Source organism: Oryctolagus cuniculus, chromosome 12 (genome assembly GCF_964237555.1).
Source record: "Oryctolagus cuniculus chromosome 12, mOryCun1.1, whole genome shotgun sequence".
NCBI lineage: Eukaryota > Metazoa > Chordata > Mammalia > Lagomorpha > Leporidae > Oryctolagus > Oryctolagus cuniculus.
The window spans coordinates 107,315,366-107,333,583 of record NC_091443.1 but is presented as its reverse complement, the minus strand read 5'-3'; the positions used below and the strand labels follow the sequence as shown (position 1 = coordinate 107,333,583).

Below are 18,218 nucleotides of genomic sequence, written 5' to 3'. Positions count from 1 at the left end.
TTTTGAACTATTTAACCAGTAATAGCTTTTTAAAAACTAGGTAAAATGTTGGTTAAAACAAATAGTGTGTTTTAAAACTTGTTTCAGCTTTGGTAAAGCTTCCATAAGGGCCGCCTTTGGTCACTGGTTTCTTGTGGGAGGCACTGCACTCAGGCACTGGTATTGTGTGTCAGGAGGACAAAGCAGTGGCGCCAACCATCCTGCTCTGTGCACCAGCAACTACAATTAATTACAAACCAATCGAATCCGTTGCAGCCAATTGGTAAAGTAATTGGTAATTTTAGCTGCATGCCTATGTACAGTTAGCTGGATGCCTGTAACGCTGCTTTGAGAGCCACTTTTGTTCTGTTTGGTCCTGCTTGACAAAATGCCCTTCATAGCTGCAGGGCAAAGCTGTGCATCAGTGACTGCGGGGCTGCCCCAGCGCTTGTCTTGTTTGTATTCCCTTGTTCAAAAACATGGCTCGGGTTTCAGCCGCATGGTCCTGCTCTGATCACTTTTGATAATGTTGAGCTAAACATTCCTGAAAGTGGGCTGGTTCAGCCACCACATATAGTTTTTCTGTGCTCACTCGTAGAAGGAATGTAGCTACTGTGCCATGCTTGTCCTCCAGAGTTTTGGTGTGTTTTTTTGTTTAGCAAATAGGGAAATCAGAAAACTTCCGAAATAAATGATTCTGAATCAGATCTTTCTGTGCCCTAATGTAGATGGTTTAAGTCAAATAAATTTAATTAAAGAATTTGAATTATATTAGTAGAATCAAGAGAAGGAAGCTAACTAATTTTTTTTAATTTGTCCTTTTCCTGATTATAGAAGACTTATTACCAGTGATTTGGCACCAAGAATTATCTTTGAAAGGAAATAAACAATGCTTCTTTGTTCAGAGAGTATTTTAAATTAGAATATAACTTTAATGACTAAAGTAAGGGTAGTATTCAATTTCATTTATGAATAATTTGACATGCATTTATTATTAGTCTTGGATCTGATTTCCAAAGTGTGCCTCTATCTTTTAAAACTCATATAAGTGAAAAGTACTTTTGAGGTCTTTGCGTGAAACTGATACTACAGTCCATCTAAGATTTAGCTATAGAAAATTAGTGTATTTATAGTACACTTGATCCTTTATTTAAAAACAAAAAATTCCTTTTTAAATTTTAAAAAATGATGCATTTATGTATTTGGAAGACAGAGATAGACATATAGATAGACAGACAGATAGACAGACATATAGATAGACAGATAAATAGATAGACAGATAGACAGACAGACAGGTAGGGATTGATCTTCCACCTGCTGCGCCACGCTGCAGTGGCTGAGACCGAGGCTCCCACCTGGAACTCCATCCAGATCTCCCGTGCGGGTGGCAGGGGCACAGGTACTTGTGCTGTCTTTTGTTGCTTTCCCAAGTGTGTTAGCTGAACCAGGACTGGAACCAGGGCCCGTGTGGGTACCACTGTCATAGTTGGTGACTTCACCTGCTGCGCCACAGTGCTGGCCCCAGCACGTGGTCATTTTTATGCCTGGTTGGCATGTTCCGATGTTGGAAAGTTGTCTTTATTGTGAAGTTAGAGTGGTGTGAAACTGGTAGAGTGAGTACGCCTCCGCTTTGAAGTTCCTTGTCTTATTCACTGGAATAGCGGCTTTGGCTAATGAGCCAATACTCATACAGAGTCACACTTTATCTGTTTCTTCCTTCTTCTTACACCTTTCTTTATGTGAAAGGCAGAGTGGCACATAGACACACAGTGAGAGAGAGAGCGAGCGAGCAAGAGAGAGAGTGCACTGCAGGTGGATGTCTGGGTGCTGCTTCACTCCCCAACTGCTGGACCCAGTGGAACCAGAAGCTGGAGCTCCATCCAGGTCTCCCACAAGGGTGGCAGGCACCTAATTACTGCCTCCAGACGCATTAGCAGGAAGCAGAGGAGCCGGGACTGACCCCGCCCTCTGGTACGGAATGAGGGTGCCACATGCTGGCTCCTCTGCTTCTTCCTTTTTTTTTTTTTTTTTAAAGATTTATTTATTTATTTTCAAGTCAGAGTTACACAGAGGAGAAGGAGAGGGAGAGAGAGAGAGAGAGAGAGGTCTTCCATCCGATGGTTCACTCCCCAGTTGGCCGCAATGGCTGGAGTTGTGCTGATCCGAAGTCAGGAGCCACGAGCTTCTTCTGGGTCTCCCATGCGGGTGCAGGGGCCCAAGGACTTGGGCCATCTTCTGCTATCCCAGGCCATAGCAGAGAGCTGGATTGGAAGTGGAGTAGCTGGGACTAGAACCGGCGCCCATATGGGATGCAGGCACTTCAGGCCAGGCGTTAACCCGCTGTGCCACAGTGCCGGCCCCTGTTTCTTCCTTCTGAGTAGTGGTGTGCAGCTCAGTGACCTGGGCTTTCACATTCTTTCCTTCACACAAATTTTAATTGTGTTTCAGTGCCAAGAAATTACCTTTGCCACATGTGTAGAATGCATTGTCGCAGTGATACAATTTTGGATTATCTGAAGAAGCAGTCATGGTAATTATCATGAGTGTGTACAGCTGATCTGGTCATCCTAATTAAGCTGATTTGAAAATGATTATCTGGGGCTGGTACTGTGGCACAGAGGGTTAAAGCGCTGGCCCGGCATCCCAGATGGGCGCTAGTTCGAGTCCCTGCTGCTCCTCTTCCGATCCGACATGTGAGGTCATGTGCTGCTTTTCTTCCTGTGTCTGATTTACTTCACTTATTAGTATAATGTCCCCCAGTTTCATTCATGCTTCTGCAGATGTGAGGGTCTCCTCCTTCCTTAAGGCTGAGCAGCAGTCACGTGTGTGTGTGTGTGTGTGTGTGTGTGTGTGTCCCCGCTCATCACTGACAGACACTTAGGGTACTGTCCGTAGTGCTGCAGCGGCCGTGGGAGTGCAGGTCTCTCTGAGCTGATTTCAGTCCCTGTGGGTACCTACTCAGAGGGATCGCTGGGCCACGTGATAGTCTGGTTTTTGATTTTTCAAGGACCCTCCCTGCTATTCCCCACAGCGTCCGTACTGATTTACGTCTTTCTCATCAGCAGTGCACAGGGTTTGCTTTGTCTTCTGCTCTCGCCAGCACTTGCTGTCTCTCGTCTTCTTTGCTAGCAGCCATTCTGACAAGCGGGAGGCGACTTCTTAGGGTGGAATCTACGTTCCCAGATGATTAGGTTTTTTCACTTTATTTTTTATTTCTAAACAGATTTATTTGTCAGAGTTATAGAGTGAAGGAGAGAGGGAGAGAGAGAGGGAGGGGAGGGAGGGAGGGAGGGAGAGAGAGAGAGAGAGAGAGGTCTTCTATCTGCTGGTTCACTCTCCAGATGGCCCCAACAGCTAGAGTTTGGCCAGTCCGAAGCAAGGCGCCAAGAGCTTCATCCAGGTAACCTATGTGGGTAGCAGGGGCCCAAATGCTTTTTTTGTTTTTAAAGATTTATTTATTTATTTGAAAGTCAGAGTTACAGAGAGAGAGGAGAGGCAGAGAGAGAGATAGGTCTTCCATCGGATGGTTCACTCCCCAATTCGCCACAATGGCAGGAGCTGTGCTGATCTGAAGCCAGGAGCCAGGAGCTTCTTGCTGGTCTCCCACGTGGGTGCAGGGGCCCAAGGACCTGGGCCATCTTCCACTGCTTTCCCAGGCCACAGCAGAGAGCTGGATTGGAAGTGGAGCAGCTGGGTCTTGAACCGGCCGCTGATATGGGTTGCCGGTGCTTCAGGCCAGGGTGTTAACCTGCTGTACACAGCACCAGCCCCGGGGCCAACTACTTGAGCTGTATTTTGCTGCTTTTCCCAGGAAGTTGGGAGCTAGATTGGAAGTGGAGCAGCTGGGACACAGCTGGTGCCCATGTGGGATGCCAGCATTGCGGTGAGCAGCTCTACCTGCTGGGGTGCTGACCCTGTTTGTTTGTTTGGAAAGTGATTTGTTTGTTTATAGGGCAGAGCCCTGGAGAGGGAGAGACCTTCCGTCTACTGACTCACTCCCCACCCAAATGGCCACAACAGCTGGTCCAGACCAGCCTGAATGCAGGAACCAGGAACTCCCTCCTGGTCTCCCACGTGGGTGACAGGGACCCGGTACTTGCCCCGTGGCTTTCTGCCTCCTCTAGGCACATCTGCAGGGCGCTGGGTCAGAAGCAAGGCAGCTCCCGTGGGCGTGCTGGCGTCGCGAGCAGGCGCCTGCCCTCTCCACGTCGTGCACTGTTCCTTTGAATTCTGCACCGGGTAAACCATGCATCTGTTTTCTTAGGGTCAGTTTCTGGAGGTTTATCCTGTCCTTTTCCTTCGTTTCCGTTCTCCATATGGGTTTCCCTGCCTCTCCCAGTGGTGCTAGACTGGCCACGTGGAGCACGAAGGCCGTGGACCTTGCTGTTCAGTCCACCCAGATTCCAGGTGCCTCTTAGGCCTTTGTGCTTTGCTCCTTGGGCCCCGATTATGGTTGTGCTAAGACCTGGTATCACAGCGAGCAGGCAGGAGAGAACGCAGTCTCTCCAGAGGAAGCTGGAAGCGTTGGGGGTTGCGTATGCTCCAGTTCCCTCTGTCCCCCGGGAAGAGCTGGGAGCAGGAGTGTTCTCCTGGCGTCTGCGCTGGGCTGGGCGATGGTCCGTGGTCATTCAGACTTTGCTCTTGTTGCTCCCAAGGGCTGCTGTTCCAGACGCTGCCCGAGTCAGGTGTGCTAGCTGGAGGAAGTGTGTTAGCTGGAGCAAGCTAGCAGAGTTGTGGGAAGGTCCACATGCCTGACCCGCTTCACGGAGCACAGCTGATTCTGTTTTTGCAGGCTACTTGATGGCTTGACTGCAAGCATCAGCTGGGGCGTCAGGACGTTAGGGGTGTAGTCTGTTCCCTCCAGGGAGAACTCGGGAGCTGGGGTTTGCTGGTGAGTGAGTGCTGGCCCTGCGGTGGGGGTGGGGGTATCTGCTGGAGGGGTGCCTGTTTCAGAGGAGCCTCGGGGTGGGTGTCTGAGCCAGCAGGTAAGAGGCCGCTTGGGGGACCTGCGGCATGCTGGCTCGGCATTCTGGAGTCTCCCGAGAGCGAAGAGAACGGAGGTGTCAGCGTTTCTCGCAGCCGTCTCTTCCAGGGCTCTGGGAAGAAAGAAAGGCCAAGGTCCTGCTGGGGCACGGTGCCCTAAAATCGGGGGATCCACACCTTGCAGCTCCCAGGGGTCTGGACCACATACAGCCACCCAACCTTACGGCTCTCGTAGGCAGGTTTGTCTCCTGTCCCACCTGGCTCAGGAGCAGAAGGGGCTCAGTGTTCTGGAGTGTCCTGGGATCCTGCAGGACAAAGCAGCGACTTTAAGTGGGAGTCAGCACTGTCAGCAGCTGCCTCCCCCAGGGTTCAGGGAAGAAACAAAGGGCAAGGAAAGGACTTGCTCCCAGGGGCTCCGGAGATGCGTCACCTGCACGCCTCTGCAGCAGGAGGCTGAGGGCGTGGCTTCTCAGCGGCTTGCATCTGGGAGCCAGTGGGGCGGGTGAGCAGCAGAGCTCCGGGAGCCTGCGGCGCACGGGGGCACGGCCCACCCTCTGCTCCCACAGTTGCAGCAGGTCAGCAGATTCTCATGGAAGGAGAGAATTCAGGGGAGGGCCCGGCTCCCACGGCTCCCACCAGAAGGATGAGCGCTAAGCCACTAGCCCTGGGAGTCAGCAGAGCTCGGTTTCACGTTTGCAAGGACCGCAGGAGAAACCAGCTGTCTGTTCTTTAGGGATTTCTGATCTGCACTGACACAAGGGTCAGCCTCACTCGCGAGACAGGCACCTGCGGTTCCCCAGCACAGGGACCTCTGTCTGACGCCCAGTAGTCTCCGCTGCTCGGGTCTAAAACCCAGCTTTGCATCTTCTGTGGTCACTGGTTCCCAGGACCAGGCCATCAGTAGACTGGAGGCCTTGCCCTCCTGCTCCTCAGTGTACTGTCACTCTCAGAATTCCAGAGTATGCCACATGATGGCCAAAGATGTGATTTTTATTTCTTCCTTAAAATGTATTGATTTCTTAGCTGAAAGGTAGAGAGACATCTGCTCGTTCACTCCCTCAAGTGCCCACAACGACCAGGGCTGGGCCAGCCAAAGCCGGCAGGTGGGAACTCAAGCCAGGTCCCCCATGTGGGTGGCAGAGACCCAACTACTTGAGCCATGACCTGCTGCCTCCCAGGGTGCACCTTAGCAGGAAGCTGGAATCTGAAGCAGACCTGGGACGTGGACCCAGGCCCTCCAAAATGGAACCCAATTCTCCGTCTACAGCTGGAGAAGCATGCAGATAAATCCTTTTTGTAATTTTTAAAGGTTTTTATTTACTTATTTGAGAGGTAGAGTTACAGTGAGAGGGAGAGACAGAAAGTTCTTGCATCTGCTGCTTCAGTCCCCAAATGGCTGTAATGGTCAGAGCTGAGCTGGTCTCAGGCCGGGAGCCAGGAGCTTCTTCCTGGTCTCCCACACAGGTGCAGAGGCCCAAGCGTTTGGGCCATCTTCTACTGCTTTCCCAGGCCACAGCAGCAAGCTGGATCAGAAGAGGAGCAGCCAGGTCTAACCAGCGCCCGTATGGGATGCCGGTGCCGCAGGCAGAGGACTAACCTACTGCACCACAGCAGCAGCCCCTAAATCCCTTCTCTAAAGAAACTGAGACGAATGTGTATTCTGCTGTTGTTGGGTGAAGTAGTCCTTGGTGGTGGTGTCCAGTGTCTGTCCTCACTGGTTTTCTGCTTCTGGGTCCATGCACTTTGGATGGACGGATGTTGAAGTCTCCGACTGTAGCAGGGACCTCGTCCTACCTCCGTGTGTTTTGGCAGTCTGGTGCTAGGTGCATACATGATAAGGATCATTGTGTTTCCCGGAGAACTTGCCCCTTAATGATTGTCTATTGTTTCTCTTTGTTCCAGATCACTTTTCTTGTCCTCAGTCTGTCTGAAATTCATATAACTACTCTTGCTTTCTTTTATTTAGTATTAGCATGTTTTCTTCATCTGTGTCTTTATTATTTTAAATATTTATTTATTTATTTGAGAGGCAGAGTTATAGACAGAGAGATAGAGAGAAATATCTTCTATCCACTGGTTCAGTCCCCAAATTGCCACAATGGCTGGAGCTGGGCCAATTCTAACCAGGAACCAGGAGCTTCTTCCAAGTCTCCCACGTGGGGGCAGGGGCCCAAGCACTAGTGCCATCTTCTGCTGCTTTCTCAGGCCAGTAGCAGGGAGCTGGATCAGAAGTGGAGCAGCCAGGGCTCCAGCTGGCGCCCTTATGGGATGCTGACACCAGAGGCAGAGGTTTAACCTGCTATACCACAGTGCCAGACCCTGTGTCTGTCTTTCTTTAGACTTTTTTTTAAAAGATTTTATTTATTTGAGAAGTAGAGTTACAGAGAGAGGGAGAGACAGAGAGAGAGGTCTTCTGTCTGCTGGTCCACTCCCCAGATGTCTGCAGTGGCCAGAGCTGGGCCAGTCTGGAGAAGCCAGAAATTTCTTCCTGGTCTCCATGTAGCTGCAGGGATCCAAGCGCTTGGGCCACCTCTCACTGCTTCCTCAGGCCACAGCAGGGAACCAGATTGGAAGTGGAGCAGCCGGGACTCCAGTCGGCACCCCTATGCCATGCCAACACCACAGGCAGAGGCGTAGCCCACTACCCCACAGCGCCGGCCCCTGTGTCTTTACTTCTAATGTGGGTTTCCTGTAGATGATGTACAGTTTGGTCTTGTTTCATTTATTTACTTGACAAATAAAAATTATGTACAGTTGTCTTGTCCAAGTTGTGTTGAAATATCTATATACTGAGGAATGGTTCAGATGAACTAATACATGTGTGCCTGATGTCGCATACTAACAATTTTCGTGTGCTAAGCACACTTAAAATCCCTTCTCAACAGTTTTTCAAGAGTACATCATTGCATTGTTGTTAACTCTAGAACTCTTGGACCACTCCTTCGATCTGAAAGTGTGCATCCTTTGATCAAGATTTCCTCAGCCTCTCTGTGTAGCCCCCCCCCCCCCCCGACCCCCGAAGCCAGCATCCAAAGCCTCTGTGAGTCCAGCACTGTGGAGTCCACGTGTACGGGAAATCCTGCAGTCGCTGTGTTTCCGTGCCTGGTTTCTTTCACTTACCTTAGTGCCCTCCCTGGTTCATCCGTGTTGTGAATGACAGGGTTCCATTCACTGTTCAGGCTGGATACTGTTTGCTTGTGTCTGTGTACCACACTTTCTTTATTCATCCATTATCTGTTGACGGATACACAGGTTGATTCCGAATCTTGGCTGGTGGGAACAAAGCTACGATGAACATGGGAGAACTCAGCCATCTCTGACATAGTGGGTTTGCTTCCTTTAGATTTGTCCTCACAGTGGGATGGCTGGAACACCTGGTGGTTCCTTTCCTTTTTTTTTTTTTTTTTTATAGATTTGTTTATTTATTCGAAAGAGTTAACACACACAGTCTTCCATCCACTGGTTCACTCCCCAAATGACGCAACAACTGGAGGTGGGCCAATCCAAAGTCAGAAGCCAGGAGCTTTTTCTGGGTCTCCCACATGGATATAGGGGCCCAAGGACTTGGGCCATCTTCCACTGCTTTCCCAGGCCATAGCAGAGAGCTGGATTGGAAGTGGAGCAGCTGGGTCTCGAACTGGTGCCCACATGGGATGCCAGCACTGCGGGCAGCAGCTTTACCCACTATACCACAGTGCTGGTCCTGGAACAGTTTCTTAAGTATGATATGCAAAGCATAAGTAACTAGAGAAAAAACTGGTCAATTGAACATAATCAAAATTAAAAACTTGGATGTTTGAAAGGGTAGTATCAGGTGAAAGGATCACCCACAAAATGGGAGAAAATATTTGCAAGTCCTGTATCTGGAGAGGCCCTTGAAATCCAGAATAAATGAAGAGCTGTTATGGATTAACAATAAAAATGAGAGATGGCTCAGTTTAAAAACAGATAGTGGGGGCCAGTGTTATGGTATAGTGGGTTAAACTGCTGCTTGCAATGCCCACATCCATGTTAGTGTTGGTTGGAATCCCAATTGCTAGTCCAGCTCCCTGCTAGTGTGCCTGGGAAAGCAGCAGAGGATGGCCTAAGTGCCTGGGCCCCTGCCACCCACGGGAAGACCTGGATGGGGTTCCTGACTCCTGTCTTTATCTGATCCAGCACCAGCCTTTCTGGCTGTTTGGAGAGTGAACAGGCAAATGCAAGTCTCTGTCTCTCTCTCTCTCTTACTCTGCCTTTCAAATAAATAAAATAAAAACTAAACAATGATTTTGAATAGACATTTTTCCTAAGAGGATATACCAATGTCCAGTAGGCATAGGAAAAAATGCTCAATGTTAATATTTATCGGGAAAATGTAAATAAAAACCACAATGATACTATTTATTAGTAGGATGATTACACTCAAGAAAATCTGCAAGTGCTGGTAAGGATATGAAAAATACAGGGGCCAGTGCTGTGGCGAAGCAGGTAAAGCTGCCGCCTGTAGTGCCAGCATCCCATATGGGCGCTGGTTTGAGTCCCAGCTGCTCCACTTCCAATCCAGCTCTCTGCTATGGCCTGGGAAAGCAGTAGAAGATGGCCCAAGTCCTTGGGTCCCTGTATCCACGTGGGAGACCAGGAAGAAGCTCCTGACTCCTGGCTTCGGATTGGCTCAGCTCTGGCTGCTGCGGCCCGTTGGGGAGTGAACCAGCAGATGGAAGACCTCTCTTTCTCTCTCTCTGTCTCTCCTTTTCTCTCTGTGTAACTCTGACTTTCAAATAAACAAATAAATCTTTTTTTTAAAAAAGGATATGAAAAATACAGAACCCTTACAAATTGCTGGTTAGGAATATAAAGCTTGGTTTTTAACATGAACCTTGGGGCTACCATATGATTCAGAACATCTCCTTTAGTTATTTACACCCAACAGAGTTGGGGACGTGTTCACAGGAAAATGTGTGCACGAATGTTTGTAGCAGTGCTACTCCTAATGACAAAAGGAGAATCAACCCTAATACTCATGAACTGTTAATAAAAAGAATGTGTGATGTTCAGTCATTCAGATACAAGAAGAAACAAGCTACTGGGGCCTGCTGCCAGGGGGATGAACCTAAAAGCACTGTTAAGTGGAAGAGGGCCCGTGTCATATGGTTCTGTTTATTCAGACAGCCTGGACGAGGCCGCTGCACAGCTCCGGGAAGTACATCAGTGGTTGCTAGGAGGAGGCGGGAGGAATGTGAGTGGCGGTTGACGGGTTCAGGGTTCCTTTTTGAGATGATGAAAGTGTTCTGGAGTTAGATCATTGTCCAACTTTGCATATATTAAAAACAACTGAACTGCATACTTAAAGGGTGAGTTTTACCATATCTGAGTTATGTCTCAGAAAAATTGCTAGTGTTACGCAGCTCTTCTTGAACATAGAAAAAGAGAGGACTTTTTTCAGTAAAAGAAGCTGGCTGAATTGTTCAGCATTTCCTTGACAACGAAAGGCTTTATGAGACGGGAACAGCAGGTCAGGGCACAGATGCAGAAGTCCTAACCTGGAGCGATCTGTTGAAGCTCTTGATTAAAACATAGGACAAGAAGGTGGCTCACTCCGTTCTGCAGTGTCAGGGACATGTTTCAGTATTAATGTTGTGTACCAAATTAGTTGAATGAATATTAGAATTCCTATGACTCTGAGTAGATCTAAGAAACATACTGTATACAATCCAGTACCTCTTCATGAGAAAACTTCAGCACACTGGTAAGAAATGGGAACTTCTTTCTGATATAAGGTCTTGAGTAAACATCCTAGTGATGCGATCCTGTGTGCCTTAAGTTTTAATTCAGGTTCTTGCCTCCCACGGAGAGAAGAATGCAAAGTGGAGGCATAGTGAAGTGCACAAGTGAGAACAGGCGTTCTTTACAAGTGCGAGAGTAACCAGACATTCGCAGCCTGAGGGTGGCCGTCCCACCCAGGGAAGGCCCCATCGTGAGTGGGCCAGAGCATGGCCAGTAAGGAGAGGGAGAGCCTGAGTAGTTCCTCCACCCATGGTCCCGGGCCAAGAGACTTCTCCCCTGCTCTCAGTCTCTTGTTGGAGGTGAGGGGACGGGATGGATTGTTAGCAGGCATGGAGTCTTTTGGGGCTTTTATGATACCTCCGGGGAACCTCCTCATGGCGTCTGCTCCTTCAGGTTCTGGCTGAGACACAGGCATGTCCTGGGAAGGGGTGCTTCAAGCTGACAGCTACAGAGACGTTACACTGCAGGGCTGCAAGAATCCCAGCTTACATGGACCTGACTCCCTGCCTCGCTGGCCCAGATCAGCACTTAATGGTGAAATGTTGTCAGCTTGCCTTCTGAGGAATTTGGAATGAAACAGGAAAGCCTGCCATCATTTCTATACAGCATTGCATATGAGATCCTAACCAGCACATAACAACAGGAATCAGACACAGGAGTAGGAGTGAAGCTGAGGAAGTAAACGCAAGGGTGCAGTGACTGAGGTGCTGCTCGGGACCCTGCCTCCCACGCCACTCCACCTCTGCTAACGTGCCTCCTCAGAGCAGCCGGAGGTGACGCCAGTCCCTGCCACCCGCGTGGGAGACGTGGGTTGAGTTCTGGCTTTGTCCTGGCCTAACCTGGGCTGTTGCTGACTTTTGGGTAGTCAACCAGTAGAGGAGAAGTCTCTTTCTCTCTGCCTCTCAGATTTCTAAAAATTTAAAGAGTAGTTCATGCAAAATGGAATGAAGAGGTAAGTGCATTTTGGTGTAAAGAATATCTTGAGGGGCAGGCTTTGTGGGATAGTGGGTAAAGCTGTCACCTGTGGCACTAGCATCCCGTGTGGGTGCTGGTTCAAGTCTCAGCTGCTCTGCTTCCAATTCAACTCCCTGCTAACGTGCCTGGGAAAGCAGTGGAAGATGGCCCAAGTGCATGGGCCCCTGTACCCACGTGGGAAACTTGGAAGAAGCTCCTGGCTTCAGATTGGCCCAGCTCTGTTGCGGCCATTTGGGGAGTGAACCAGCAAATAGAAGATTTCTTTCTTTGTCTGTCTCCCAACCAACCAACCAACCTCCCTCCCTCCTTCCCTCCCTCCCTCCCTCCCTCCCTCCTTCCCTTCCCTCCCTCCTTCCCTCCCTCCTTCCCTCCCTCTCCTCCTCTCCCCCTCCCTTTCTCCTTCCCTCCCTCTCCTCCTCTCCCCCTCTCCCCCTCCCTTTCAAATAAATAAATAAATAAATAAATAAATAAATAAACCTTTTAAAAAATGTTGAAATCCATAATTGCGGACTTTTCAAATTTGTGAAAAATGTGTATGGGTCAAAGACTTCAAAAATTTTCTTCACCAATATAAACTTATTTTTTCATTCCATTTTCCAAAAACTGTTTGAACTGTCCTTATCTGTCGTTATTCACAGTGTTTATGTGCCTATATTTAGAAAATCCAGAAGAATCTAAAAGAAATTATTAGAAGTATTGAATTAAAAGTTGCCAGTTACAAGTTCAAATGACGAAAATCAGCAGCAAGAGAAAGTGGGAAAGAATATGTTTAACAGTGCCACTGGGGCCGGCGTTGTGCTGTAGCACGTGAAGCCACTGCCTGTGATGTTAGTATCCCATATGGGGCCGATTTGTGTTCCTGTCTAGCTCCCTGCTAATGGCCTGAGAAAGGCAGCAGAGAATAGCCCATGTACTTGGGCCCCTGCACCCATGTCAGAGACCCTGAAGGAGCTCCTGGCTCCTGGCTTTGGCCTGGCTCAGCCCTGGCCATTGCAGACATCTGGGGAGTGAATCAGCAGATAGAAGAGCTCTGTCTCTCCCCTTCTTGCTCTGTACTCTGACCTTCAAATAAATAGATAAATCTTAAAAAAGAAAATGCCATTTATTCTTAGGATTCCATCTTATAAAAGGTATGAGGGCTCCTACATAGAAAACATGAATACATTTTTGAGGGGTTTTGAACAATATAGAAACAGAGGGAAGTGTATGTATCTGTCGTGGACCCCATGAGCCAGTACTACAAGTGGCAGCAGGAGATGGCTCAAGTAACTGGGTCCCTGCCACCCACGTGGGAGACCAGGATTGTGTTCTAGGCTCTGGCCCTGACCCAACCTGGGCCATTTGGGGAGTGTCTATCTTTTTCCTTTTTTTTTTTTTTTTGCCCTTTTTCCTCCTTCATAAAAAACATTGCACCTTTCCCCTTACAATGAAGATGGGCTGATTCTAAAATTTATATGGAAATACAAAGGGTTTGAAGTAGATCGGCATCGTGAGGATGTCGTCATAGCTGGGTAAGTCATTCTAGTGGGTCTGAAGATTGCAGAGCTCACAGCAGTGTAAGGTAGTTTGGTAGTGGCACAACACCAAATGGTTAAGAAGCTGCCTGGACACCGGCACTCCATATCTGAGTGCCTGGGTTCAAGTGCCAGCTCTCCCCTGGATTCCAGCTTCTTGTTAATCTGCGCCCTGGGAAGCAGTGGTGCTGGCCCGTTGCTGGATCTCTACGCCTGGATTGAGTTCCTGGCTCTCAGCTTCATCCTGGTGCATCCCTGACTGGGCATTTGGGCAGCGAATCAGCAGATGAGAGATTTCTCTCTCTCTCTCTCTGCCTTTTAAATAAATAATTAACAATTAAAAAGAGAATAGATAAATAGACTGGTATAACAGAGGGAAGACTGCAAAAACAGATTCATGGATCTTTGATTCGTGGCAAAAATTGTGGAGAAACGTTTAAGTTTTCAGTAACTTGTGCCAGGAATTTTGGATATCAATATGGGGGAAACTGGGCCTCTTTTTTTTTTTTTTAAGATTTATTTATTTGTTTGAAAGAGTTACAGAGCAAGATTGTCCATCTGTTGGTTTGCTGACTAGATGGCCACAATGGCCAGGGCAGGGCCAGGCTGAAACAGGAGGCTGCATCTGGGTTTCCTACAAGAGCGGCTGAGACCCAAACCCTTGGGCCATCTTCTGCTTTTCCAAGGTGCATTATAAGGAGGATGGATTGGAAGTGGAGCCGCCGGTACATGAACCAGCACCCATCTGGGATGCCGGTGTTGCAGGCGACAGCTTTACTCACTGTGCCACTGCGCTGACCCCTTGACCTCTGTTTTGTACCATGTACAGTAGTCAGTTGGTTATGGATGGAAGGTCTAAGTGAAGAAGGCTCAGTGAGCAAGCTCTAATAGAACATGTTGGAGAAGGGGCCAGCACTGTGGCTTAGCGGGCTAAGCCTTTGCCTGTGGCGGCGGCATCCCCTATGGGCTCCGGTTCCATGTCCTGGATGCTCTTCTTCCAATGCAGCTCTCTGCTGTGGCCTGGGAAAGCAGTGGAAGGTGGCCCAGGTGCTTGGGTCCCTGCACACACATGGGAGACCTAGAAGAAGCTCCTGGCTCTTGGCTTCAGATCTTCTTGGCCATTGCAGCCATCTGGGGAGTGAACTAATGGATAGAAGACCTCTCTCTCTGTCTCTGCCTCTCTCTGTCTGTAACTCTACCTCTAAAATAAATAAATTATATATATGTGTATATATATATAATATATATGAAAATATTGGACAGTATCTTCCTGACATATAGTAGGGAAAGATTACTTTTTTTTAAAAAAAAATCTATTATTTTATTTATTTGAAAGACAGAGTTACCAGAGAGGTAGAGACACAGAGAGAGAGAGGTCTTCTATCTGCTGGTTCACTCCCCAGATGGCTGCAGTGGCTGGAGCTGAGCTGATCTGATCTGAAGCCAGGAGCCAGGAGCTTCTTCCAGGTTTCCCATGTGGGTGCAGGGGCCCAAGGACTTGGACCATCTTCTAATGCTGGGAAAGATTACTTTTGAAATGACACAAATAACATGGGCCTTTAAAGTATCATAAATTGGATACCTTAAAGCTATGAATTCGTGTTCCCGAAAAGATTGCACATTCTATTAGATTGAAAAGGCAAGGAGACAGGTGTGTCACGTGTAGCCAACGAAGGGGTTGTGAAAAGAGAGAAAGGACTCCAGCATATCAGTAAGAGAGAGCCAACATGTGGACCAACGGAGACGAGTCTTGAGGCACTTTTTAAGATGAGGGTGTCTGAATGGCCAATAAGCTTATAGAAACGTGCTCAGAACCGTTAGTTACCAGAGAAATCATACAAACCATGATGAAATGCCATCACAGACCCGCCGTCAAGAATGACTGAGGTTACAAACAACCAGCCAACCTCCCTGCTCCCCAGCGTACGAGACCAGATGTAGGAGAGGGTGTGAAGCACGGGAGCTCACACATGCACACTGCTGGTGGGAGCAGTGACCGTCTGGGAAAACAGTCGGGCGTTCTGTACTGAGGTGACGCACGTGCCTGCCCTGGGACTCCACAGTTCCACTCTTGGGCTTCTACTCACTAGAGAGTGATTCATATGTGCGAAAAATACATGTGTGTGTGTGTGTGTGTGTGTGTGTGTCTGAGAATAACAGCATATCTTCTGTAATATCCAAAAATTGGAAATCAACCCAGTCAGCAGTAGATGGGATAATTAAGTATTCATGCAGTGGAATAGAATCCCGTTCAGCTGTGACCTTGGGTGGTGACAGCAGATGAGTTACAGGCGTCCTTGATAAGGGTGAACTTAAAGGTACAGAAGCAACCGCAAAGTGGTGGACACTGTGTGAGTCCACTGATGTGCATTTCGAACACAAGTGAACGGCGATGGTTACCTTTGAGGAGAGAGGAGACGCCAGAGCACGTTCAGACTGCACCTGTTAGTTACATTTTTGGTGGCGAGTGGTGGATGCGTGGGTCTTTGCAGTCATTTATCTGTAGATTTCATGCTTGTGCTCTGTGCAGTTGTTGGGTGGTTTTCTTGTGTGATAATTTGTACATTTCTGTCTTGGGTACTTCTCTGTTGACCAGACCCACAGTGATGGCTTTTGGGGAGGTCTTGGGAAGGACCTCGACGCCAGTTCTTGCTGTTTCAGTTCTTAGCTCCGCTGGTTTCTTATTTTACCGTGCAGTAAGAACAAAGGAAAGGAAGGCCCACAGAGTGACCAGGAGCTGATGCCGCTTCCTCAGAGGGGAAAATTTATTAATGCCTAAGTCCATCACTCTAACAACTTCTCCTTGAAAACTGTTGGTGTTGGGGCCAGCGCTGTGGCGCAGCAGGTTAACGCCCTGCAGTGTCGGCATCCCATATGGGTGCCGGTTCTAGTCCCGGCTGCTCCTTTCCGATCCAGCTCTCTGCTGTGGCTGGGAAAGCAGTAGAAGATGCCCAAGTCCTTGGGCCCTGCACCCGCGTGGGAGACCCAGAGGAAGCTCCTGGCTCCTGGCTTCGGATCAGCTCAGCTCCGACCGTTGCAGCCATCTGGGGAGTGAACCAGTGGATGGAAGATCTCTCTCTCTCTCTGTCTCTACGTCTCTCTGTCACTGCCTTTCAAATAAATAAAATAAATCTTTTTTTTTTTTTTTAAATCGTTCGTCTCAGACTGGAGTTGAACGTCTCTGTCTGTTTTAACCAGGAGGTGCTCATGATGCTGGACAACTACGTGAGAGACTTCAAGGCGCTGATCGCCTGGATCCAGCTTCAGGAGAAGCTCGAGAAGACGGACGCTCAGAGCAGGTACCGACCCCTGCGACCTGCTCCTGTCGGAGTGCGGCCACGGCGGGAGCAGGCACGAACCCTGCTCCTGTCGGAGTGCGGCCACGGCGGGAGCAGGCACCGAACCCTGCTCTTGTATGAGTGCGGCCACGGCGGGAGCAGGCACCGAACCCTGCTCTTGTATGAGTGCGGCCACGGCGGGAGCAGGCACGAACCCTGCTCTTGTATGGCAGCGGCCATCGGAACCAAGGACTCCGGATGTGTGCTAATATAACAGCCGAGCACTGCGTTCCTCATCCAGTCAACAACAAGTGCTCGTTGGGCGCCTGCCAGTGTCAAGCACTTTATTCAGCACCGAAATTTGGTTGCTGAGTGTGACAGCTAGAATCGTGGCTGCCGAGGTGTGGTAGGGGAGAGCTCGCTGTGCAGAGAACGTGTGTGTGTTCAGGAGGGAGGTGGTCTTTTAGGGACAGATGGGGAAAGACTCCAGAGGTGGTGTTTAAAGAACATGTGTGACCTGTTTGACCAAGCGAGGGCCTCTCAGGGGAGGAGAACAAGGAACGATAGCCGTGTGAGTGCAGAGCCCGTGTGACGTGAACCACAGGTGGGGGCGGATGCCATGTGTCTTCCTAATGTAGTTGCCGAGGGGAAGATTGGTGATTTGCTTCAGGGAGTATCGGGAAATCCGCACACGGCCTGTGAGCGCTGCGCGAGGTGAGGAGGCGGACCCCGTACCCGGTGTGCTGAAGTGTGCCGTGCATGCCGTGGTGGGCGGGGTCCCCCCAGGTCCCTGTGTGCAGACTTCATCACCAAGCGCGGTGCTGTTAGGAGGTGGGCCTGTGCGGGGAGTGCAGGGCAGCAGCCTTCTCTTCTGCCCTGCGGCGCGGCTGGAAGGCAGCCTCTGTGAGCCGCGGGGCCCTCGCCCGACAGCATGTGTGCTGGAGCCGCGCCTTGGACTTGGTAGTCTCCGAACTGTGAGCATTACGTTTCCGTTAAGTACCAGCCCAAGGGTTCTAGCAGGAGAGACTGGTCTCGAGTACGTGTCAGTGTGCATGGTGTCCCAAAACGAAATTTGCTTTTCTCTGGAATATGAGAGAAAGCATCGTCAGCCAGTTCGCTCTTCCAGGACGTCTTCCTGGTGGGGGTAGTGTTTGTGCTGAGATGGAATTGTCAGGTGGGAGGTAGCTAGACGGAGAGAGCAGAGTAATGCCAGGTACAGGGAGCTGTACTTGGATGTCCTGCAGTGGCAGAAGCCCAGTGCCGGCTCAGAATTTAGGATTTACCAAGGTGGGAGTGGAAGGCACAGGGCAGGAGTAGCAGGAGGTGAGCCTAGGGAGCCGGCATCAGATGATGTGGAACTCTGCAGGCAGGACAGGGAGTTCAGACTTACTTATTTATGTTTTTAGACTTATTTATTTGAAAGGCAGAGTTACAGAGAGAGAATGACAGAGCAAGAGAGTGGGGAAGGGGGTGGGGGAGAGAGAGAGAGAGATCTTCCATCTGCTGGTTCACTCCCCAGTGGCTGAAGCCAGGTGCCTGGAGCTCCACCTCGGTCTCCCACGTGCATGCAGGGGCAGCACTCAGGTCATCTTCTGCTGCCTTCCCAGGTGCCTTAGCAGGGAGCAGGATCAGAAGTGGAGCAGCCAGGACTTGAATCGGTGCCCACATGAAATGTGAGATTGCAGCCAGCTTAACCCACTGCGCCAGAATGCTGGCCCCTTTTAAA

General features: G+C 49.5%; 1 protein-coding gene across 7 annotated transcripts in view; it reads left to right on the top strand.

The window, feature by feature from the left end:
- SCAPER (S-phase cyclin A associated protein in the ER) overlaps positions 1-18,218 on the top strand; it is a 439,677-nt gene that overhangs the window by 74,614 nt on the left and 346,845 nt on the right. For 6 of the 7 annotated variants that reach the window (XM_070054635.1, XM_051834595.2, XM_070054632.1 and 3 more), the window contains one exon: positions 16,413-16,513. In XM_070054635.1, coding sequence (XP_069910736.1) covers positions 16,413-16,513 — 101 coding nt within the window. Of the gene's footprint in view, positions 1-10,553; positions 10,688-16,412; positions 16,514-18,218 lie in introns of those variants that run through there. The other variant, XM_051834598.2, reaches the window with a different exon arrangement.